This window comes from Onychostruthus taczanowskii, unplaced genomic scaffold (assembly GCF_017590055.1).
Source record: "Onychostruthus taczanowskii isolate IOZ18803 unplaced genomic scaffold, ASM1759005v1 scaffold78, whole genome shotgun sequence".
Classification (NCBI taxonomy): domain Eukaryota; kingdom Metazoa; phylum Chordata; class Aves; order Passeriformes; family Passeridae; genus Onychostruthus; species Onychostruthus taczanowskii.
The window spans coordinates 1788324-1813498 of NW_024505671.1; the positions used below are offsets into that span (position 1 = coordinate 1788324).

The window sequence follows — 25175 nt, forward strand, 5'->3', positions numbered from 1 at the left end:
ATAGTATAGTGTTCATTGATTTACTGACAGATGACTAAATAAATTGCTCTTTTCTTTCTCCTGTGTAGTGGAAAGAGGTAGCTTCCACCTGGAATTTCATTTGACGTTTTAGCATTTAAATTGGTTCCAGGACTGTTAAACATAGGGTTAACAAAGCCTTAAGGTCATTTGACAATTCTAGTCATTGAGTTTTGGTGTTTAAGCTATACATGCTCTTAGGAATCTTAAAAAATACTATCTTGGATAAACGGAACTGTTAATGTAACATACTTTCAATATGTTCCATATTGATATGTTATTTCAGGAGAACCTTTTTCCCTTTAAACTATTAACTTCTGATTAAGTGTTTGGAAATTTATAAAACTTTGATGGAGTAGAGCTGTTGTATTTTTGTTTGTTAACAGATATGTACAGATGCACTGGTGACTGTGTAGTGTGCAGTTGTATAGACAGGCTTTCCATGTGATACCTTTCTTGCCTTAGCCATTACTATCAACACTCAAACTTTTTGAGAATTGGAAATATTTGTGTGCATGCAAAACTCTGTAATTTTAGCAAATATTTCTTATTTATTGCTATTCAGTATTGTTTGCCTTATTCATGCTTGTTTGCCTTAGTATGACATCATGAAATTTCTGTAGGAAAGCTTCATGATATAAACCTGAAGATGCATTACTAACTTTACAATATCAACAAAATGCACTTCTCTTAATTGTGGGCAGTCTTGACAGCAATTTCTTGTCAAAAAATTTCTTGTATACTTTTAATTTATGCAATGGAATAATATTTAGGACCATTTTGAGGCAGCTTCCATCTTTTGCATCTGATTGTGTATGACTAAGTTTTATTGCCTTCACTGGAATGAAAGGAATTTGCTTTCAGATGTTAACATACTGCAGTTATTCAAATTGATCAGATTTGATGATGTAAGAAATTTAGTGAAATTCTTCCATGCAAGGGAGAACACCTATGAATAGCCTAACACCTGAGTTCTCTAAGTGACACCAATAAGGAGTTTTTCTGAAAAATTAACTTGGCAATACAAATTGGCAAATACAAGGCATATCACTGTAACAGTGGAACAGTAGTTTGAAAAAAGGCACTGTAGTTTCACACATCATGTTTGTAATCTTCAAGACCTTCTTTTATATTATTTTCTTTTGCAATTACATTTTTAATATAACTGATTTTTTTTCAAAATGAATTATATTTATGCTTAATATATACCTGCAGCATGTAAATAATTAACTGTTCTGATAAGTCTGTCTAGCAGAAAATATAATGGTTTTCACTGAAATTTATTGGTAGCCTGTATTTTGCAAAGAAAGCTTTAGTAGGAAGAAGTGATTCTACAATTACCGTGGGTAATGTCAAAAAGAGTAGTACATAACAGAAGTTCTATCACAACTGGCTTGTTTGTCTCTAATAAGAAGTGAAGTTCCTGACTTCAGTGGAAGTAAAAATAAAATGGGAACTGTATTTATAATACACTGGTTTTGTGTTTCAGCAGGTCTTTGTGATATAAATGAAGGTACGGTGGTGCCAGAAGACCGCTGCAAGTCACCCACTTCAGGTAATCATGATTTTCCCTGATCTTCAGCTTCTTATTTTCCCAGAATATGGCATCCGTTAAGTTAACACTTACTAGTTAAGTAATTAACTGTTGTCCTCTCACAAACTTTTGGAAGTGTGTCCTCTCACAAACTTTTGGAATTTTGCCGTCTTGCACAACTGCATTTTTAAAACAAGGCTGACTTAAGAGATGCAATAGGGGTATGTTACAAAGATGATTGAAGAGAGAATAAGCTGAAATATTTATGCCTCAGGGAACATACTGCACAATGGAATTCTGAAGCATTGACAAAAGATGCACAAATTCCTGTAATAATTTGTTTGATTGTGTTTCGTATTCCTCAAAAGTGGTATAGATTATTTCTGAGCACGTTTACTTCTGCTTCCTCATAAGTGGCAAATTACTGGTTTTCTGTGGAATCAGAGCTCTTCAGAAACCAGCATCCTGAGAAAGTAGGAGTTCCCTACTTAATACTTCTCCTGCACCCTTTTCAGTTTTCCAGTTGCCACTGCTGCATGTGAATATTTTAAATGGAACCTTCAAGAGTAATTATTTTCATATTGGCTAGTTGAGGCTATAACCATGTAAATACTTAATAATGCATGTCAATGCATAGAGTGAATAGTTTTTGTAGTAGCTAAAAATTGTCACTTATCTTTACTTATTGCTCTGAGGACTCTTAAAGATGTCATTTTGTTTCATTCAAAACTACTCAAGGTTAAAGGACTCAACTGCAGATTTAAATGAGTAGTATGTAGTGTAAAATGCTAATTAAGATGGGATTCTAAAGATCTTTTCTATTGTAGCCTGTATCTTTCAAAGCCAAATTGAAAGCATAACAAACGAAGACATTGTGTTTGTAGCACTAGTAGAAATTTTAACATAAATTTTAATTTCTAATTTGACAATTGTCTTTTGATGTTCATTTTAAATTGTGCAAAACACGCCTCTAGATCAATCAATGTCATTTTCATTTTTGCTAGCTCTTTCTTAGAGTAAATTAGATTTATTTATAATTGAAGCAAAACCTAGATGTGAGTTTTAGTTAAAAGTCTTGCCTGAAGATGTGATTTTATGACAAATCTGTGTTGCTAAGTATTGGCATGATGAAGTCGTCAACTTCAGTATAGTTTATAATGAAAGCTTTTTTTATGGTGTTGAGAATCAAGATCATATTTCCTATTTCATTTTTATATATTGAGACCAATGCCTGTAAACAATTTGCTATACATTGCTGCAGTTGCAGTAAATCCTTTGTCTGTCAGGGTTGAACATAGTTATCAATTCACTATAGTATTTGAACTTGACCCACTTAAAAAGTCTGGGCTAAATCTAGTTTCTGGAACACTGCTATAGAATGTCTGCAATGAACAGCTAATGAATCATAACTTTTAATGACCTTTTTTCCCCCCGCTCCAGAATCACCCAAATGTTAGCCCAAAGAACTCCTCTAATGTGTACCACTTAAAAACTGTGTAGTTTAAATAAGAGGGTTCTTTCATAATTGGGTGTTGAAGTAGAGTAAAACTCAATTCAGCACTTCTGCAACAGTGCAATGAAGGCAACTCCAAAGATGAAAATTAAGGTTTATGGAAAACTCCTAAATTTAACAATTGGTTTCCCCTACCTTCCTCCTGCTTGTTTGAGTTGAGTGTGAGCTGAAGAAGGTTAAAAAAATAGCGAATGGACAAAAGATAGAGGGTGAATGTAACTCCTGCATTCACCTGTAAAATAGAAACTTCTAGTAGCAAGGCTGGACAGTGCCTTGCTTCCCTTGATTCTTTCCTTTGCTCTCAGTGAATGAGATTAAGTTTATGGTAGACTTCACAACTTTCCTTTGAAAAAATCTTGGATGCACCAGTCTGGTGTGGAAATAATTTGTTGATTGTGAAGAAAGAAGAATTGCAATTCCTTAGGTTTGGTTTGAGTTTTATATCTTTTCTGGGCAAAATCTCAAGACTGAAAACCAACTTGAAAGTGGCATTTAGCTTTTAGAGGTAAGAGAGGACCTTTTGGAGAAATTTGCTGCAGAGTATTGGCAAGCTTGAGAAGAAGGGTGGAGGCTAAATTTAAGGAAACTTTTTGCAGTCTAGAGGCTTTCCAGTTAAGAGGAGAACACACAAACAAAATGTTTGCATGCTACTGGCTCTAAGATTAGAGGATGGGATTGGCAATTTAATGTCTTATTGGCATTCATTGTTATGATCCGTAGAAGAGACCAGTCAATGTTTGGACTGAAGTCTGCAATTGCCCAAATCCACCTTTCCATGTCCAAGTGAAGTGGAAGGTGACTTCCATTAGCATTCCTCCAGTGGGCGGTTATATAGATGAGAGGACTGCGAAAGGGACTGCCTGCCTGTGCAAGTTAGGAGAGTGTCCTACAGTTTCAGTAGCACAAACTATAGAAATACTGTGAAAATGCAGGAGGAATAATCTTACCTCCTGCTTTTTATATAGATGTCAAGCAGTAATAGGCTTAGACTCTGGGAGCATTTATCTGACCTAAAAGATGGTACAGCATTTAAACTGTCAGGTTTTGTCTTCAGAAGTGCCAAAATGCTTGTGTTCTATTCTGTTTTTACACTTCTGCAATATAAAATCCAAATAAATTTTAAATTTTTTAGACAAATTGTTTTAATATCCTGGCCATCTTTTAATTTCATGACAATGGTAAGCCTGAAGTTGTGATCTGTTGCTAAGATGAGTTTTTCAGGGTTGGGATACAGAAAACTCCAGGTGGCACTATTGGCTCAGAGTTGTCTGCAGAGTAGTTGAAGAAATGTGGTCCAACAGTAATTTACTGCACTGGAAAAAAAAACCCAAACAGATTTATAAAACTTGTGTTTATTGTTACAGCTGTGTTTTGTGAATCATAACTTAGGCTAATCTCTGTGTCTGGAGCAATGATTAGTAGAGCCATTTAGTTATTCGGTGTAAACATTTGTTCAATGAGGACATTATTTCTAGCAACAAAGTCACTGCAATGTGCAGCGTTGTACCTTGCATTGTAATTTCTGTGGCTAATTCCAGTATGCCAGAATTGTGTCATGCCAAAGTAATTTGTACTTTATAATATCTAATACAGCTGCAGAGAATACCAATATCAATATTTGATATTATCTTTGTATCTTTGTTAAACTCAGATCCTGTATATAATTTTGTATATTACATGTATACATATATTGTATAATATATGTATATCTTAAGTGTATTAATATACATTGATTTTTGTGTCAAAGCTATATCCCCTTCATTCATGTCAAATGTATATCCATTTCATTCTGTCTCCACTTGTAGGTTCTGGTTCACCAAACAATTCTGATGATGAACAAAAAATGAATAATTTTATAGAAAAGGGTACAGTATTTTCTTTTCTTTAGTCTTATTTTTTCTTTAGTTCACCTTTTGATACACTTAGATTGATTTATTTTTTTATTATAATATTATTTACAGTGAAGACCAAAAGCAGAAAGTTTTCCAAGATGGTAACCAATGACATAGGTAGGAACTAGAAAAAAAACTACTCTTTCTAATTCAGTGCCTTACTCTATGCAGCACTAACCCAGCAGCAAAAAAAAAAAAAAAAAAAAGGCAAAATAACAGTCAAATTTCAATGCATTCTGTTATTAATTTTTTCATTCTTTACTCTACTTGGTAATTCTGTGGGCTGCTTCTGTACTAAATACACTGGGCACAATAATCTAAAAAAATCAAGGATATTGGTGATTTAAATTCTCTGATTTTGCAGTTGCACTTCTCTTTATCTGTATGGGTGAAATTCTAATACATAGTAAGAGTTCAGTCTATACAAGTCACAACATGATTCCACTATTTTGTGAAGGTGCACTGGTTTTGGGAACATTTGGCTGATGCCATTTCTTTTTTATATGTTGTATTCATGGCCATATGGTCAGATTTTTTTTTATATGGCTGTGGTCAGGAAAGAGGTACTATCATGGTTTCATTTATTCATTTGGAAGAGGACTGGCTTGTATATTTATAAGTATTCCTCGCTGATGTTCCAGAACTCTCTTTTTTTTGCATCCAACAGTGACACAATACCTTACCAGCTCTAGACTTGTGTCTTAATTTGGCAACAAAATCGCCTTGGGATATGTTGTATGCAGGTAGATTGAACCCTTTCACGTCTGGAATGGAAATAACTCTGCTTCTGACAACTGGCTCATTAAATAAATGAAAGCAAGAGGCTGTATGATTCAGCTTTGGGAAAGGGACTCTTCTTCCTTAACTTTGATATGGTTACTTTGATTGCAGAATCACTTTGCTAATGTTAATTTTGTTTTCATTTAGAAAATTAATATGTCATTGTGGGGTAATTTCATTTTATCTCTTCAGTCAGTTTAGGTTGAAATTATATAGTAAAACTAGTTGCTAAGCTACTATTTAACAGGTTGTGTGGAAGCATAGCTTGAGACAAAGGAGGAAGAGATTTCTTTTCCTGAAGTCTCCCTTTTGTTTTTCTGTTTGGCAATTTAAATTTTATCCTAAAATGTTAATCCCTTTCATCATAATTCAGTATTTGAGGCAAAGAATCATTCAAAATTCAGGGAGACAAACAGGAGTATGACAGAGTAATCCTTGAAATCTGAGGTACAGAATGAGCAAGTACTGTGCAAAGGGCATATTTTTGCTCTATGTTGAGACCTTCTTGCAATGGCATCAGAAATGGCAGGGAAAATTAATTTTGGGGCAGCAAAAGTCTGAATATAAGTCAAGAAAACAAATTACTGTCAATAATACATTATGTGATTACAATTAATCTGTAATTAAAAAATGAATTAGTGCCTTTTACATGAGCATTCAAATGTTCCCCTAAAAAATTTCAGGGTAACTAGAACCTCATGTTCAGGTTGAGAAAAACATGAGAAAAACATGAAAATAAGACACACTGTCTTGTGTAAAACACATGGAAAATTTGACTGACTGTGACCTCTTTTGTTTTTTTCCACTCCTTTTCAAAGAGTTATGTTAAAGCATTAATAAAGTATGCTAATGAGGATTCTATAGAGCCATTCACATCTGTTTCAGCTGGAAGCCTTTCAACTGAAAGTGTCTGGAATGTATTTCACAGCTAAAAAAAGCAAAACATTTATTTATAAGCAATGCATTCTTCAGGATGTAAGTTATACTGTGATTTGTGTAATTTGCACAGTTTATTGGAAGCTTAAAGATAATTATTTATTTTTCATTTTCATAGTTTTGAGTGGGTTGCTGTGCACTGAATGTGGTTGTTTCCCTACCATGTTTTCTATAGCTTATCTGGCATGCTTATTCTAGCTCCTTCTGAACTTAATTCTAAGCTCTTTCATGTAAATAAAGCACCTTTCCTGTGTTAATAGTTGCATGGTTTTGCTTTTCATTGTTTTAAACTAAATTGAAAACCAAATGTGCATGGACAATGAGTTTTGTAAAATACGTCACTGTCATCAACATCACCATGTTGTATGAAACAAATATTTTGCCATCACCTGTGTTCTCAGGGATGAATTAGATGTATTTGATCTATGTGGCATGGTCATAGCTTTCTGCACTGGCACACAGAGCAATCAGTTCAAGTTCTTTCCGTTCCTTGTCAATGTGTAAAACACAACCTCCGAAAAGTGGTGAAAAACAGAATTAAAATAATTTCCATTGGTAACTTCAGTTGCTGTTAATATCACACCTGTGTTTGCTCCATGGGAACAAGAAGCAAGGGAATCCTGCTAGCCAAGTGTGAAGTAATTTCATTTCAGTGGTAGGGCTGCAAGGTGGTACCATCATGCATGCAGTTATAAACATGAAGCCATTGTAAATTTATCACTTTATTGCAGCTGATGTAAAGCATCGTCATTTCTAGAGATTTCTGTAAAACAATATGCAAATGCTTCATGCACCAGCATTTTGATCAGTTGGTCTGGTTTGTTGTCTTCTTCTAAATGCACAACTGTGAATGCTCTTGCAAAGGAATGGATAGTAAATCAAGTTAAAGACCTGTCGTGAATGTGTTGCTTATGGGTCATGTTTCCCTTTTGTTTGCATCAAAGATGAACCTCGAAAAAATCATAGTTAATTGTTTCCTTGGAGATATTCAGATACTTGATTTAACTAAGCATGTCTAGAAATTTTAAAAAGTACTGTGGCCATGACTGAATCCAGCCCATTCGCTTACAAATGTCACATATTTGAAGGTATAAACAATATGCTGTGAAGTAATATGAAGGAATATACTAAATGTAAATGAATTTACAGAAAGAAGAATTGGTAGGAAGGCTGTGTCATTTTTATAGAAAGACATTGGGATCCAACTTCAGTGAGAGCAAAATCTTCAGCTTTTTTACTCATAATTTGGTTAATTAAGTATTTGGCATGAAGAGATACAGATGATTAAATATTACAGCTACAAATTATGTTGGAAGTTAAGATGTAACAACCATTTCTGGAAAAACCTTTAGTAGAGGTGTCTGCAAAGTATGGTAGATTTTAAAACCTTTATAACAGTTCTAGTAGCCTATGTGTCAAACTTCTTAGGAAAATTGGTCTCATTTATTTCCTAAATTTAAAAATTGTTGCAAAGAGTATTAGTAGACAGACTTAAGCAGAGTAGATTTAGTTCCAAACTTTTGTAATCCCTGCTGTTAGTACTGACAGAGGTTTCTCACACTTCTTACATTCTAAGCATATACCTAAATTTTTCAAACATTACTATAATAATTGCCGTTACAGCTGTTTTCATAGAAACAAATTTTAAGATGTTCATAAGTTATTTGCCCTAATGTCAAAGACCATTTCTTTCAATGTGTTTTTAATACTTTGATCTAGTTTTTTGATATATACAAGTGCATGTTTTCTTACAGATTCTTGTACAATGGTTTTATTATTCTCATGTGAATTTTAGAGATTTCAACATTAGTTAATTTATAATGTAACTATTTCACTTTGGGTAGTTGTCAAGTATAGAATAACTAGGGAGCTTTGGTGTCTCTAACAAATTCTAAGCTGCTTGGTTATTTCTCATGTGATGTTATATGAAATAGGCTTCATAAGTTGTTCTCTTAGTTGTCAAAGCTCCAAGACACATGTCTCTTCTATAATCTTGAGAATTTTATTTTAAAATAAAAGGAATGGAGGAAAAGTCATTGTATAGCTTGCAAACTGACGTACTATGGATTTTAAAGTATCAGCTCAGGATAACCCACTGCAAATGAAGTGTAACTGTTGCTTCTAAGCCACAGCTTCCTATTGAGAAGCCTTCTCAGGCTTCAGGTTTTCTTCATTGAATTGAAGGTTGTTCCTGCTATATTGACACATAACATTTTATTGAAAGGCAGTCTTTCATATTTTAACACCTACCTTCCCAAGCCTGACCTGTGAGAAATCTCCAAGAATCCCTGGGTTTGGACCATTCTCTAATATGATACCTAATTATATATATTGACAGAACATGTGTGTGCACCTGCGTATTACTCTAGGTTTTCTAATATAGAGAAATATTAAATGTAAGACTAAACCCAGGCAAAACAGTCACTGTTGCCTTGAGCAGCAATGTGCCAGGATCTCTGTCTGGGCTGTAAATGCTGCAGCAACAAGGGACATACTGAACTCTGATATGGCAGCTACTGCTTGAAGTCAGCCACGTGCAGCAGGAGCAGTCGGCATCACCTCTGCCCTGTTGTACAGCTGGAATGAAAGCCTGACACTGAATGCTCTCTCTGTAGATCTCCATTCTATATCTTCTATTTTTCTGATTTATATCAGAATTTATAATATAAAAATAATTTATAATTATTTTTTTCTGATTTATATCATATTTTGCTTTGTACAAGGGATCTAGCGTGTTGCTGGTTTTCATCTGACAAAAAAACTGAATTTATCAAAAATTGTAAAACTTAAGCCAATGTGAATGCAAGCAGGGTTTTTTTATACTGAGTAATGTTAGTTAAAAAGGGCTTAGCTGGTGAAATATTCCTATTTTCTTAGTGCATGTTTAGGTAGTTTTTTGTTTAAACACAAGATGGCACCAGTGCTGTTGGAATAGGTTCTTATTTCTCATTTACATTTGAATTATTGAGGTTTCTGACACATTAACATATGTTTTGAAATGTTGGGGGGTTTTTGCACAGCACGGTAATTCACAATTTCCAGTAATGATATCCTTTTTAACAATTCTTATATCCTCTTGTCCTATTAATGAGGCATAGTTCAGTGTGTGTTGAAAATTGTCTGACAAATTTGTTTTATCTTACCAGCCTAGTTCACACAGCTGCTCTTTCACTAACGAATAAAAAGCTAAAATTGGATCAGCTCTCAGAATCCAACACATTTGCCAATACTCGCTATTACATGTCATATTATCTGTAACTTTAGAATTATTTTTTTTGCGGTCAGTTTTCTCCCAGTTGTTAAGATTGTGCCAAATGTTTCTATTTGAAAAGCCAAGAGTGACTGTACTAGTCTTAAATTAGTTAAATAGGTTATTTACACATGGTGAAAGCTGTTAAAAGTGAAAAATAGTTATTTTCTGTGTACATACTTGAGGTTTTATTCAGCACCTCAGCTCTTATTATTTAAATGTCTAACAGAGAAAACAAGTGTTATGAGGAATGCCCATCCTGAATTTCATTATTCCAGATGCGATTTCATGATCTCTCCAGAAGCTGATTTAAGTTCAAGTTGACAGCAAAAAGATGGGCTCCTCGTCACTGCTGCTGTTGTGTTCCCTGGTTTTCTGTTCCTATCTCTGAGCTCTGATCTGAAATAGGAGTCGATCTTGTTTGGAAGCAACCCTTGGCAGAAACCTTATTTAGATGAGTTTTGGCCTCACCATTAAGTTAGTATTTGCCAGTGCTAATGCTAGGATGAGGGTACAAAACACACAGTCAGGCTGCCCTTTTCAGTTTCAGCCTGCACTAAAATAGGTGATTAGCATTTCTGCCTAAGAGTAAGTAATTTCAATTTAATTCAAGCATACCTTTAACATTGACACATAAAGGAAATTAGAAGATTATTTCTGGCATCTTGTTCTCAAATTTTTGTGATGTATGACAGGAATAAAACTGTTCAACTATTCAGATAACTAGAATTTGCAATATTGATGAGCATAATTGATGATACAGTGAAGTATTTCACTTTTGGAGGAATAGAACTAACTTTAAGTCACATGCTGTTCTTCAGGGTATGTAGAAATTGGAAAGATTTCTGTTAAAGTGATAATTAGAATGAGGTAACTCCAATTTTAAAAGAGAAAAGCAGCAGGATTCAGGCTGCTTTGAGAGGTATCCATTACAAGGTAGTCCTAGAATTATGAGGAGTATCTACTTTAGGAAAAGAAATATTACCCATGCAAGATCATAAAAATGATACATCAAAGCAGAAGCATGTGGCTGAGAAATAAATTTAGAGTGTAGTCTTGGTTTAGCAGATAAACTATATAAAAATAATTCCTTCTCCAGTAATTACTGAAAGTAAGATGGAAGTGGTATGTATGCCTACTAATTTATTTGTGATGGTTTTTGTAGCAGCATTTGTTTGTATTGTACTGCAGTTTAAATGGACTGCAAGATTTCCAATCCTATAAAAAGAATTTCTAAGTCAGGGATGAGTTGAAGTGCTGTTTTTCACTTGAGCAGTGTTATCAAAATCTTTCTTGTTTTTTGAATGTGTTGCAAGTGTTTGTACACTGCTGATTTTATGATTATTCTCTGTAATGTCTTCATTTGTCTCAGGTTGTGGATTTTCTCTCAGGTGATTAGCTTTTTACACATGTGCATTAATTTTAGTATAATTTCGAGTTCTTTTTTTCTATTTTAAATGTCTCAGGTTTGATCAGAAAGTGGGGCATAAGAAAGGGGGATGGGATCTTAACTTTTTGTAAGAATCAGTGCATATCATTGCAATTCTGGCCTCTCACCTGAGGATTTAAAACTTGAGGTTGAGCTAAATCCAAGTTCATCCAATCCATGAAGTCCTGCCTAAAGCCTGAAGAGAAATCAAGCCCAGCAAAAGTCATAAGATGTTGTATTTAGGGATTTTGCTGTCTTCCATGATTTACTTTGTACCACTTACTTGAGGAAGTGAGGCTCTGCTTTAGTGGAAATCCTTTAAAGTACCTCAATGAATGTAATAATTATGTATTAAATATTGCAAAAGAAGCAAATAAGGATCAGCAAAATGATGTTTATTCTTTTTAAAAAAAAGATATACTTCACTTTTCAGCAAAGATGTCCAGGAAGCTAAGTTTGCCAACTGAGTTAAAGCCTGATTTAGGTAAGTTTATATAGTTGATTTTATTTTTAATAAATCTGAATGTGAGTATGTTTTAAATAAGTGGGCTAAATTATGTAAGCTATCGTGACTTTATGTTGCATTTATGTGAAGTGTAGAAATAAAATTTTAATTCCACTCTTTTTGGGGACTCTCAGGCACAAAATGTCATTGCTGTCATCATAAGGTAAGCCTGCAATTCCTGTATATGGCTTATCACACTTTCATCATAATTTTTAGGTATCTGTCACTCACTTTATCAGTAGTGCTGTGATAGCAAAAAAGCGTGAATAAGCAGAGAGCATTAGGAAAACTGCTGCTGCCTGTTTAGGACCATCTGATACAGTTTAAATTGAAAAATGAAATAACAGGATATGTTGAGGAGCTCTCAACAAATAGTTGGGCATAGTTTTATAAATGTTAATTGTCTTGTGACCACTCTCTCTAAAGTAAAGCAATGTACAGCTGTTTGGATGGATGACCAGTCTGAGAATTTATTTTTTTGAAAATGCACAGTAAATTTTTAAATAAGGATCAGTTCAGTTGTGAGGTCTGTGGTACTAAAAGTCATTGTGTTGCCTAAAACAATGTACAAATGAGATGGTTGGGGGTTTTTTGAATACTTTGACTGCCAGCTGTTAGATCAGATCCAGCTCCTCTAACTTGTTCTCTGAAGATGATGGGGGACAACTGTAGACCTACAGGAATAAATGCAGCTCCCTTCTGCATGCCACAGCTTGCTCCTCTCTCTGCAGCAGAATTTCTACCACCAGCCCAGCAGAAGACAGCCAGGATCAGGTGGGAGCTGTAGCACTGTGTGTTTGCCAGGTGCTGCTGCTGTCAACAAAGGGAGAAGTCCATGGCACTGGGATATTCTCAAACTGAGCTGGACCACCCTGATTTGCAGCTTGCCCCTCTCAGAGAAATATTAAGTTGGAAGCAATTCTTAGAGATTCTTTATCCAAGGATTGGCAAGGATCATTTGGCAGGGATACAGATATTTTGACAAGTTAACCTTTGATCTATTAATGAGCCTCCAATAAAAAAGTTGCTTAGAAATATACCAGGCAAAGTTTCACTGTTGTGTAGTCTAATTAGACAGAGTTCCTGTTATTTAATCCAACTTCCTTGCTTCCATATTAACCTTTTCTTGTCCTTTGCACAATAAACAGGGATAACACATTCTCCCTATTTTTGTTAGTAATTTTTTTATGCTGTTGAAATCTGCCATCATATAATTTTATTTTTACAGATTTTTTTTCTTTACAGAATTCAGTTTCTTCTTCTTTAGGTTATATTATTTAAACCTGGGGTGGCTTTCGTTAATCTCCTCTGGACTTGGAATTTTTCCTCATCTTTCTAAGCTCAGTGTCTGGAACTAGAGCAATTTGACTGTGACTATGCTGGCAGAGAAGAGCTGAAGAATTTGATGACTCTCTTCAATATTTCCACAATATGTTTACTAATGGTTTAGGGATAAATTTGGTGTAGGGTGAATTTCATACTAGACAAACTGGAGCACATTTATACTGAAGTATCAACCAATTGTAATTCTGCTGTTTTACTCACAGTTCTTTGATGGCAGTAATTACTTGGAAGTGTTACTTTTTCCTAATGAAGACTGGTGAAAAGTGAATGCTGAACTTTTTTCAGCACTTTCCAATCTTAAAAGAGTTACAGTGTTTTCTACATCACTTAGTATTTGCTGTTCTTTCTACTGAAATAATGGAAGGGGTTTTTTGTCACATCATTTCTGATAAACTGATAAAATGGTTTGTACCTCTGAATTGCAATAGCCTTTGACTGATTTTGACTTTGCATGCATGTGAATATCTGTGCTTAGAAACCTCATTTTGGTCTGTGTAAAATTATCCTAGGTTTTCAGGTCTGTAAATCACTTTCTTAAGCAGTTACATTTAATTTTGCTTCTTTCTTTTCTTGTGATATAGATTTTGCATAGTGTTCTTCAGTGTTGGCTTGCTTATATTTTTGTCACTTATGTGGCCATGTTTATGGGCTGTAGGAGACAACTGAAATGCCTTTCTCCTAAATTCATTATCCTTATCATTGTCTCTCATTTCTTTCCATGGCTTCTTGAAACCTACTCTTTCATGATCTTGTTCTTTCAAATGAATTTTCTGTCTTTAGATCTTTAACCGGCTCCTCTTCCTCTCTGAACAAATAAAATCTAAACTATGTGTTTCTGTATTTATGCTCCATTTTCTAAAACAGAAGTTATCATGATCGTACCCTTGTCTGCATTATACCATTGCTTTTCAATGTTCTAATCAAGTGATTAAGATGCTACTGCCACTAGGTGCTATTCCTTGCTTTACTTCCTCAAAAGAGCCTCATCTTTCCATCCTTCTGGTGGTGCGTAGTGATTCATCACACTGCTGCTCCTTCCTCTTCATCAAAATCTAATCCATTTACAAGCTTCTGCCTTGACTTCAGGATGAGTAGGATGTACTAAAGTAGTTAAACTTTTAACCCTCTGTTCTCTCTTCTGAATGGATTATCCACTCTCAAAAATGCCCAAGTGACAATTAGTTTCACTGGTTTTCTCCTGTCCATTCCAATGCTTCTGGAATTTGTACACATGCTCTTCAAATCAAACAGCTAGAAGACACAAATGCACATGTAAAGCTATGTTTATTGCAGTTACTGTATGATTGATTATATTCAGACTGATTAATCCATGTTAAAGTTGAAAAAAAACATTAAATTAGTAAATACTCAAGCCTGAAAAAAACAAGCATCATAAGAGGTGGTGGTCATTAGAAGACTTATAAAAACAAATTATTGTTTTCATTGTTTTACATTGGATTTATTGTTTTTAATGTGAAAACTTAGTATGTCAACATCTGATTGAGTTAATTCCTATAAATCTATGTTTTATATTTGACAGCTAAAATTCATCAGGACAATGTTTTTTTTCTATCCTTGTTGGAATGAGGCAATTCCTCAGAAGATTCACTGTTTGTGTTAAGTAGATGTGTGTATTTAGTCAGTTGAAATCGAGTATGTATGCTTTTCAAATGCATGTTAGATATTCTTTGTATGAAGTTTTTCAATAATTTAATGAAACTAACATAGTAGTAGTTCCAAATAGTACATGGTTGAATGTTGTTCTTTAGCTCTTAATCCTGCTTTAAAATGTCAATTGCATCTATACCCTACGCAAAAGATTTTTTTTGAGTTATTTTTTTTAAAAGGCTTAATATAAATTGCATCCAACTTTTGCTGGTGAGGGCTGTCTTGTGCTAAGACTTTGCAATTATGAAATAAGAAAGTACAGCATTAATTTGTGAATGCATAGATGAATTCAGTGTCTGCTGATATATCAGGTATCATCACACCTACAGATAGCATACAGCAACAGTGGAGCAGCACATTTACTTTTGTTAACATAAGAATTCACTTGTTGCTAAACAGTGAGCAAGACATCTGGAAGGGCTTTAGTGCTATTACTGGCACTATGCTACAGCATTCCCAGTGGAAGTCTTCAGCTTTGCGTAGCAGTACCAGATGGCATTTGGTAGCATTTGTTTTTCTCTTACTAAAAGTTTGGGGGTGTGTAAATACCCTGTTAGATCTCCTGCACACAGTTTCCTAAAGTGGAGCAATAATCTGAGTCATTGCAGGTTCCGTGCTATCATGCTGTGCAGATGTGACTGCATTTCCTAAAATAAAATAGTTGTACCTTTCTAAGATTAGTTTACTGTGTTCCATGGGAGACAACATTTTTTCATCTGCTCAATGAAGTAAATTGGCAGAGAGGTTCAATTCAGCTTTTTAAAGGAGTACCACTTGATGACTGTTATTCTCTGGCTCTAGATGACAGAAATATGCCTTCAAATTGTTCATGATAATTACCAAATGGCAACCTCTGCAACAAATATTGGGTGCATTGCTCAAGAAGCAGCTGGAAATTGGGGAATAAGGAGATATGGCTTATGAAGAATAGGGGTACAAAAATCAACAGCATTATAGTTAGTAAACAGTTGATGCTAAAGAACAACAAAAAAAAAAATTCTCTTAATCCCTCCAATTTGCCATTATTTTTAATTAATACTGATTTATTTTCAGATGTCAAAGACAACTCTTTCAGTCGATCCCGGAGTTCTAGTGTAACTAGCATTGATAAAGAGTCACGCGAGGCAATTTCAGCTCTTCATTTTTGTGAGACTTTCACAAGAAAGGCTGATACATCACCTTCCCCATGCCTGTGGGTTGGGACCACGCTGGGTACCGTGCTTGTCATTGTACTGAACTTACCCCCAGGAGGAGAGCAAAGACTTCTTCAGCCAGTAATTGTTTCTCCTAGTGGTATGTACAAAGCAGACAGACTAAAGTATGCTTTGATAAAGTATTGATATCGTTCTTCATATTTTTCAAGAAACTTGGAGTTTGGGGTTTTCTTTTCAATGATTGATTAATTTAAAATATATATTGCATTGATTTAGCTGATAAGTTTAACAAGCTAGACTGGTTACTTCGCTACCAGAGTTTCTCAAATTGGAAAAGTGGAAAGGACAATTTCATAAAAAATATTACTTTAGTGTTTACTTGCTGAGAAAGCATTTGTCACTGTTAAACAGAGATAGCAGAAAACATGAATAGTATCAAATGCTCAGTTTATTACTGTTTTTTAGTTATGAAGTAAGAGTCAATCAGTTTTCCTGCAGCAAAAAAAGGGAGTGCAAACTAAGGCTGTAAATTGAACAACTAGCTTGAAATATTAGTGATAAATGTATTCTTTTGAATTTCTGTGAAAGGTTTTGGATCTTTTTATGCTGATGCACAGCAACTGATTTTGTTGTGATTATGTATTAATGGTTTATTGGATAGACTGTTAGAGATTTGGCTTTCCTGCTACCACTGTTTCATGCAGAACATGCTGCTCTAGTCCATTTTGCTACACAGATGGTATCAAACATAGAAATTACTGTGCCATTTGATTTTAGAAATGATGAGAAGTGGACATCTAGACCATATATAGGATTTGTGCCCATCGAGTGAGAGATTGTCAGCAGTGGTCAGATTTGGTAACATTTGGTCATGAAGGCAATGCTGCAGGCTAGGCAGTGTGTTTCCCCTTTGGATCTGCAGCATAATCCTTAAAAGATATTGCTTTATATTTTGGACTTAGCAAATTTCATTATGTTACTTATGTGTGATAGAATTAAAGTAAAATAAAATTTATTCACTTAAGGTCTGGCCTACAGAGACAGTGATTTGAACGGTAAGGAGGGAAAACTTTTTCATTTTAAGCTAGAGAAGTGGATTCAAGCGTGAACTGCAGAGGAGAAATAAAAAAAACACACGTGCTTGTCTCTAAACCAGTTGAAGGAAAAAGTGGTGCTCACCTTTGACTCATCAGGAGAGAATTGAGTTGCATTTGTGACACTGAACTTAAATACAAATAGATTTCCCTTGAAGTTAATGAAAGAGTATGCACCCACTTTACCCTTGAAAATTGGTTAAACATTTTCCTGCTTACATTTGTTCTTCATTGGTTTTTAGATAAATGCCTAAGGTTTGTGTATGTCTGTTTGGCTAGGGAGGCAAAGTGAAGTTCTTCTTTTCATTCTCCTAGCTTCTTAAAGGAATATTTTGTAGCTTGGAAAGCAATTTAGGAGAACTGTTTTAGAAATGTGCTCAACTACTCTTTCCTAGGAACCATCCTGAGGCTAAAAGGGGCAATCTTGAGAATGGCTTTTTTGGACACCACAGGCTCTTTGGTCCCACCAGCACATGAACCCTGGAGAGAACACTATGAAGATAAAGATGAAAAAGAAAAAGCAAAAAAGCGACGACCTGTCTCAGTGTCCCCTTCTCCCTCTCAGGAAATCAGTGAAAACCAATATGCAGTGATATGTTCAGAAAAGCAAGCAAAAGTTATCTCACTGCCATCCCAGAACTGTATTTATAAGCAAAATATAACAGAGACTTCTTTTGTTCTTCGTGGAGACATAGTGTCGTTGAGTAACAGTATCTGCCTTGCATGTTTTTGTGCCAATGGACATATTATGACTTTTAGGTAAGACCTGTTTGATAGTAACTTAAATACAAAAAGAAATAGCCCTCTGCTACAAATAAAGGTTCCTTTTTCACAGGATGATGAATGTAAAAAAAAAATTACATTCACTCAGTGTTGATGATTCTCTAATACTTGAGCCTGAATAATTTTGATTGTACATTCCTGTTAGTTATGTCTTTAACACGTGAAAAAATTTATCACTTTAGCTCAAGCGACACTGATTCAACACATAGTTACAAACAGGTGATATAGGTCCATGACTTCAGGTTTGTCTAAAAACTGAGTTTACTTCCTGATGGAGAAAACTGCCTTGAATCAGACCTTTAGCTTGCACCTGACCAGAACTCTGCCTATTTTTGTGCAGCTGTTTGCATCACACTCATGCCTCAATATTTTCTTGTGTAGCTTGCTTGTGCCTTAAAGGCTTAAACTCAGGCTATGAAGGCAAGATTAACAGCCAGTTGTATAGTAATAAGTCAAGGTAAGGGGTTTAAGTTATGAATTTAAACATGTGTTGTAGGAGTAGTAGTGTTTAAATATACTTACAGATCACCTGTGTAATTTTCATCTCCTTTATCTTAAATGTTTCTATGTGCTATTTTATTCTGAACCAGCAGTATATACCAGGTTTATATACTTACACCCTTGCACCTGCAGTTTAGCTGTGGCCTGATGAATGTGGAACGTGTGGCCCTATGGAATTTTGCCAGTACAGTTCCTAAAAGATTATTTTAAGGTTGCCAAAAGATGCTTTCAGCTTGGAAAATTCTGTAAAAAATATTTCTTTAGGAAGTTGTTAGGAGTAAAACTAAAACTGATACAATTGAAACTTGTTTTTTAATTGTAGTATGTAAGTCTGTAACTCCAATGGTGTATATCTCCTCTGTTATGTATTCTAAACACCTCTAAAAAATGCTGCTCACCTTACAGGGCAATTTTTTTTTTCCAAATTAAAACTAAACGTAGTAATGTTCAGATACCATATATTGAAACAAATCCTGTCTTCTTCAGGATTCACATTGTTCTCTAATGAACTCTGCATATGTGGTAAATTATAAATGCTGATTTGTTACCTTGTGTGGGGATGTTGGATTCCAATGCTGAGCTCCCTTTCGTAAGCATGAATTGCTGCTGGGGATGGACCTTATGTGCAGTTCATGTGAAGTTGTCAGAGCATTGTATCATAACCAACATGCCCAATACTTAACTACTGATATAAATTCAGATAGGACTTAGTAACAAACAAATCTGTAACAGAAATTATGAAGATACTCTCATGGATATCATGCTTGTCTTATCTGATCTAATGTTTTTGTGTTTTGAAGTTGTAAGAATGTTTTGTGCTCCCATTGTTCTGAAGCAAAACACTTCCCTGTTTCTGACTCTTAAGAATATTCTTATTTTACATACATGCATGGCAGAGGTGTCATATCTGGGTGATATGCTTACAAGAGAATATGGCTTTTTATTTCTCACTTTTGCAACTTGCCTCCAAATGCAATGTCAGCATCGTGCAAAAAAAGAAAAAGAAAAAAACAAAACAAGGCAGCCTGATACTGTTGTGGTTACTACATCTTTTTTTTTGTTTTAACTTCAGTTTTCCCCATTGGCTGCTTTTTTAGTGTCTAGAATTAATAACCTTGTGTGGATGGTGTCTGCAGCAGAAGCTGTTTATTTTATTATTGGGACAGCTAACAACTTTTGTAATTTTGTTTAGAAGAACTTCGCAGGGGATGTTTGAGACAGTGGTTTATTATGGTTTCTACTTGTCAAGAAGTTAGATGTTTTGTCCCTTGCATTTATTATCTTGTTGAGGAAGGGGAATGTTTGGAAGGGGAATATTTTTCTAGCCCAAATGTGTAGTCTGTTCTTCAGTAGATTGATACAGTAAGTTCTGCAGTTACATGTACAGAATCAGAAAATACAAGGTAAGCAAACTTTGCTCTAAGGGGACTTTGTCTTCAACATCTAGTCAGAGAAAAAAAGGGGGACTTAATTCATAAGCTTGGTTGAGGCTACTGTACTCACTTTTTCTTTGACAGCACACTTGTGTTACCTTTCTAAATTTTCTTGAGGAGAGATCTTTTAGACTTGTATTTTTAGTCAATGAGAAATTATTAATTTGAGAGGAGAGACAGGATGTTTAGTTGTAAACTCTTGGTAGATACTTACCAAAATAGCTTGGTAATTATTAAGTAATACCTAATTCATTAAATACTGAATTTATTATATACATGCTCAGATTATAATTTTAAAAAATGCTTTTCAGTGCATCTGTGATGAAGATGTTTAAATTTCACTTTTGAGGTGCTACCTTAAATCTGATGTTTTGAGATTCTATAATGTCATTAAATGATACCTGTTTATTTGGTGTCATGCAAATGGTGAAGACAAAAAATTATGTATTGCAGTTTAAAATCAGCCATTTGATCAATAAGAGACATTTCTGCTATATTTAATGGGGGTTTAATTCTTTTCCTTAAGTTTGCCGAGTTTAAGGCCATTGTTGGATGTATATTACCTGCCACTCACCAATATGCGGATAGCCAGAACTTTCTGCTTCACTGATAATGGACAAGCACTCTATCTTGTCTCACCAACTGAAATACAGAGGCTCACCTACAGCCAAGAAACATGTGAAAATCTTCAGGTAATGAACTCTTTTTGAAAAATCACTTTTTTCTTAGATACATTCTGAGCTGAGCATTTAGGCTTTTGTGCTTTGATTTTTGTTTTTCCCTTTTGTTTTCCTTCATTGTAGACTAATTCTGAATGAATCATTTCTACCTTAAATTTTTCTTCCATCCGTCCTATTGTAGCTGAATCAGTTTCTTGCTTAATTCCATTTCGATCAACAGGAAATTTCCTCCTTTAACATGCAGTTAAAATTCCCTTGATCAGTTCACACTGGGGAAGGTGCCTGCTGACACAAAGTGGGGAATGCCAACTCAGGATATTTGAAGGAAGCTATTATGTTTCAAGGGTATTAACAGCTTGAAAAATTCTCAGTCATGCTTCAGGTTGGTTAGTTGTATAGAATAATACAATAGCAGAGTTGCAGGTTCTACTTTCATGCTGCTACGTGGATATAAGTGTTTGTAGATGCAGTTTCAATAGAACCAAGTCAGAAGTCTTGCCCAAGTTGTAGAGGGGCAAATAAGCTTTACTTGAATGCATTTCTTTGCTTCTGAATTCCATGAGCTCTAAGCTTGCAACTGTCAAAAGCAGGTGGTTTGGACAAATTTCTTAATATATTTTTCTTTTTCTATTTCCTACATCACCTTGCAAAGACAGATACCCATTAAAGCATGTTTCTTTTGAAATTCACATCCATTAAACAAATCCTGAAAGTGAAAGAATATTCCATTATTTTTAATAATTTATGCCTTGTTATGTCACTTTTTCATTGCAAAGGAAATGTTGGGTGAGCTCTTCACTCTTGTAGAAACACCAGAAGCACCAAACAGGGGGTTCTTCAAAGGCCTGTTCGGAGGTGGGGCACAGTCACTTGACAGAGAAGAACTCTGTAAGTTATTATTAATTGTTACTTTTCTGGTATTTCTTCCCAAGAAAGGTAGTGGTCCTTGGTAAATATATTACCTGTGTTCACAAAACATTACCTTTATTAAGAGGGGAGTAAAAGAGGGAGTGACAAATATTTTTTCATAGATTTTGTGTTGTACACCTTATCAACAAGATCAGAAAAGCTTGGTATGTTTTTTTCACAGGTTCTTTTTGCTCATTTATTCAGCAGTAGATGAGTTTTGTTTTATAACATTTTGCTTTTGTTTTAAAACCATTTCTTGTTGTATAACCTTATTTTTATTCATCTTTATGAAGTGTGTAGTACTGACCATGATTCTATTTATGCTGGTAAACTGAATGGCACTGCTTTTGGAGAATTCTCTTCTGCACAGTGAGAAAATAAAAATTTCACTCTACTTCAGTTATTTGCCAGATTTTCCTTGTTTTGCTTTTGCAGATATGCCTTAGAAATGACAGCAAGGGCAGAACTGTATGATATTTTAATTCAGTCCTCTGTTTATGGGACATTAAAATGCAAATTTGGCAAAATTTTCATTGCTTTATAATTTTCTCCTTTTTTATTATATTTTTTTTTTACTGTGGTGGCATTAAGCACTTCAATATATTTAAGGAAAATAGCTTCCATTTATTTATTTAGATATTTGCTAGATGCAGCTCCATATTATGCAAGCTTCTTTTTAAAAACCTTTTTGTTATTACTGTGAAATGTATCTGTCAAAATGGACAAGGTGTCCTGCCAATCCTTTCTTTTATGGTGGTTCTTTTGATGTCTACAGAATAAAAATTAGACTTCATTACTTGTGCCTGTACATTTTGAGCAACTATCAGATATTTAGAGGTCACTTTTTGTGTCAAAGGTTTCTTTTTTGGGTGTTTCTATATATATATATATATATATATTTATATATATATATATGTATGTAATACTATGGAAGGTTGGTCAAGTATTCCAGTAGAGAAATTTATGTGCACAAATTATAATTTAATATGACTGAGACAGGGGAAAAACACTGTGTAACTTTAGAAGCTATCTCTTTATATAGTGTCAAGTTTCCACCATTAAGTTTTGGCTTGGATCTTTAGAAGGAAAATAGTATTGAATGGAAGAGAAAAATCCTAATGAATAAAAAAAGCCTGACAGAGACTTCAGTGACAATTCAAAAGACATTTGAGAATATCTTTAAAGTAGCCATATTTACCATGAGGGTCACAGCAGAATCTGTAATAAGTGAAATTATTTCTCTTATTTTGCAAATTCACAGAAAGATGTTTATGGTACTAATTTAAATGTAAATTATTCCTAATAGAAGCATAAAATCAACTCAGAGAGTCTTGAAATACTGCATCAAAATGTATTTAACCAGTTAATATTATTGTTCCTAGAAGTAAAAAAAAAGGAAAATATTCAAACAATATTTCACTGTTTAAAACAAATACTCAGATTTCAGTGGTCTATACAATTCTGCCTGAGATTGGCACATCAAGTGTCTAGATTGAACTGGGTGACTGATGTGCCATTACGAGCAAAGTCAATGTAGTCAGTGCCATCACTGGAGTCTGGAGCTGTTCAGCTGACCATTTGTGCTGATTTGTTCTTACAGCCATACTGTCTTTTTACATTCCCCTTTTTTTTTTTTTTTTTTTTTTTTTTTTTTTTTTTTTTTTTTTTTTTTTTTTTTTTTTCTTTTTTGCAAGGTTTTTACAATAATGGCAGCATTGACACCTAATCTTCAGGTGTCTGCATGTAAAATTGAATGTCCATCAAAAAAAACTTCTGCTGGTGGAATCATACTGGCTGGCTAACATACCAGCAAAGCACTTCCAGAACTAACCACAACTTTTCAATATTTCAATACCCTGCTTTGTCTGTTGAACTCAAAACCATTCCTCATGAAATAAGCTATATTGTGCTGGTGAAGTGTTTTTTTCACAATTCTGTTGATGAACATCAGAATTTTAATTTCACACTTGATCTGTGAAGAGCTTACAGTTTTATAACCTACCTGGAGACTTGAAAATATGTTTGAATGCCTCGGTTCTAATGCAAAAACATTTACTAACATAGAATAGTGAGTGTTGCTCATAGTCATACCTACAATAAGCTGTTTGGTCTCCATGCAAAGAAATTACATCTCTATATAAACTAGTTGCAATGATATTTATGTCACAATGACAGGAAAACTTACTATTCTGTATTTTCTGCTTTTGCAAATGCCTCCAGTTGGGGAATCAGCATCTGGGAAGGCATCAAGGAGTCTTGCCCAGCATATTCCAGGACCTGGAGGTATTGAAGGTGTCAAAGGAGCAGCATCTGGTGTAGTTGGTGAACTGGCACGAGCCCGGTTGGCACTGGATGAAAGAGGACAGAAACTGGGAGAACTGGAAGAAAAAACTGCAGCTATGCTTTACAGTGCTGATTCTTTCTCAAAACACGCTCACGAGGTGAGTATGTTAAACTGAACATTAAACTGATTGTCAGATAAATGCAAATTCTGCAAGTGACTGAGCTTGTCAAAGGCATGTTAGAGGTATCCAAAGGGCATGCAGTGTCATTGATAAAGGATCCATCACTTGGAACTCCTAACAATTACGTACTCATTGTAAACATCCTTGTCTTGTGGCGCATTGCTCTAGAGCATGCAGTCTGCTGGAGTGGCATGGAAGCTTCTAAATGTGCAACTTAATCCCCATTACTGAAAAAAATTACTTATTGTCACTGAATTAATAAGAAGAGTAAAGTTTTATGTCAGATTCCTGCTGTCCTTCAGAAAGATCCTGTTTTATGCAAACCCTCTGAGTGCAACTTCATTTTTTTTTCCTCAGTGACTACCATAGAATGGCTGTTCTCATCCATTTTCATGCCAACTTCTTTCCACACCCCAAATTCCTGTGCAATCTCCCCATTCTCCCAAAAATGTCTTTTTCTGCAGCTAGATCACCAGCAATGACGCTACCATTAGAAAATTCATCATGCTAAACACTGAGTGTTCAGCGATGTGTTTGCAACTTTGAGAAGTCTTGCTAAAATCCTTCTTTCTCATGCTGCTTTGTAAAGCGTAGTATTTGTTGGTGTCATTGTACATTTTGGTACATTACAGAAACAGTAATTAGAAAAATTTTTTTTGTTTTTTTTTAGATGATGTTGAAGTACAAAGACAAGAAGTGGTACCAATTCTGATGACTCTCATTAATCACATCTTTAATTTTGTCCTGATGAAAAAATCTTGTTTTTTTCATTAATTTTGGCAGGACCACTGAAATTTCAAGGAGTATTCACCATCGGATACTGTTGTTTCCTAGCACAAATGACACACTGTTTTACCTCAGTCCTGGCTTTAACTGAGGAGCTTTATATCTAAGAAACACACACAAAAAAAGAAACTTGAGTGTTTCTTAGCTGTTGGTTAGCATAAAGTCGGAACAGAGAAGGTAGCTGGAACATGTGGAAAAGAGAGTAAAGGGAAATCGTGGTGAGATGGGCAGGGGCAATGCAGGGTCAATCCTGTGTTAATATTTCATATGCCAAAAGTTTTTGTGCTATTGTAATTGCTGCCAGTGTTATACCCTCCTGTAAGGAGAGGCAATAAATCAGGGGTCCAAGAGCTGGAATCAAGCTGTTTGTCTTGCTGGACAGTAGATGACTTACAATTACCCTCTCTAGGACTCTATATTTACCATTATTGTTGAAGAAGAGCTGAAGTTTCCTGTCACTTCATTCATTTTAAAAGCTGGAAGCTTGAAAGATTTCTTATT

At 34.8% G+C, this 25175-nt stretch overlaps 1 protein-coding gene across 8 annotated transcripts in view; it reads left to right on the plus strand.

Moving 5' to 3' along the window:
• Positions 1 to 24867, plus strand: part of STXBP5 (syntaxin binding protein 5) — a 100952-nt gene extending 76085 nt beyond the window's left edge. For 3 of the 8 annotated variants that reach the window (XM_041423484.1, XM_041423485.1, XM_041423486.1), the window contains 10 exons: positions 1508 to 1573; positions 4871 to 4930; positions 5027 to 5074; positions 11786 to 11836; positions 15923 to 16162; positions 17513 to 17876; positions 20361 to 20526; positions 21291 to 21402; positions 23644 to 23864; positions 24559 to 24867. In XM_041423484.1, the coding sequence (XP_041279418.1) occupies positions 1508 to 1573; positions 4871 to 4930; positions 5027 to 5074; positions 11786 to 11836; positions 15923 to 16162; positions 17513 to 17876; positions 20361 to 20526; positions 21291 to 21402; positions 23644 to 23864; positions 24559 to 24600 (1370 nt within the window). In that variant the 3' untranslated portion in view covers positions 24601 to 24867. The remainder of the gene's footprint in view (positions 1 to 1507; positions 1574 to 4870; positions 4931 to 5026; positions 5075 to 11785; positions 11837 to 15922; positions 16163 to 17512; positions 17877 to 20360; positions 20527 to 21290; positions 21403 to 23643; positions 23865 to 24558) is intronic. The other 5 variants (XM_041423487.1, XM_041423488.1, XM_041423489.1 and 2 more) reach the window with 5 other exon arrangements.
• The last annotated feature ends 308 nt before the right edge of the window (positions 24868 to 25175 follow it).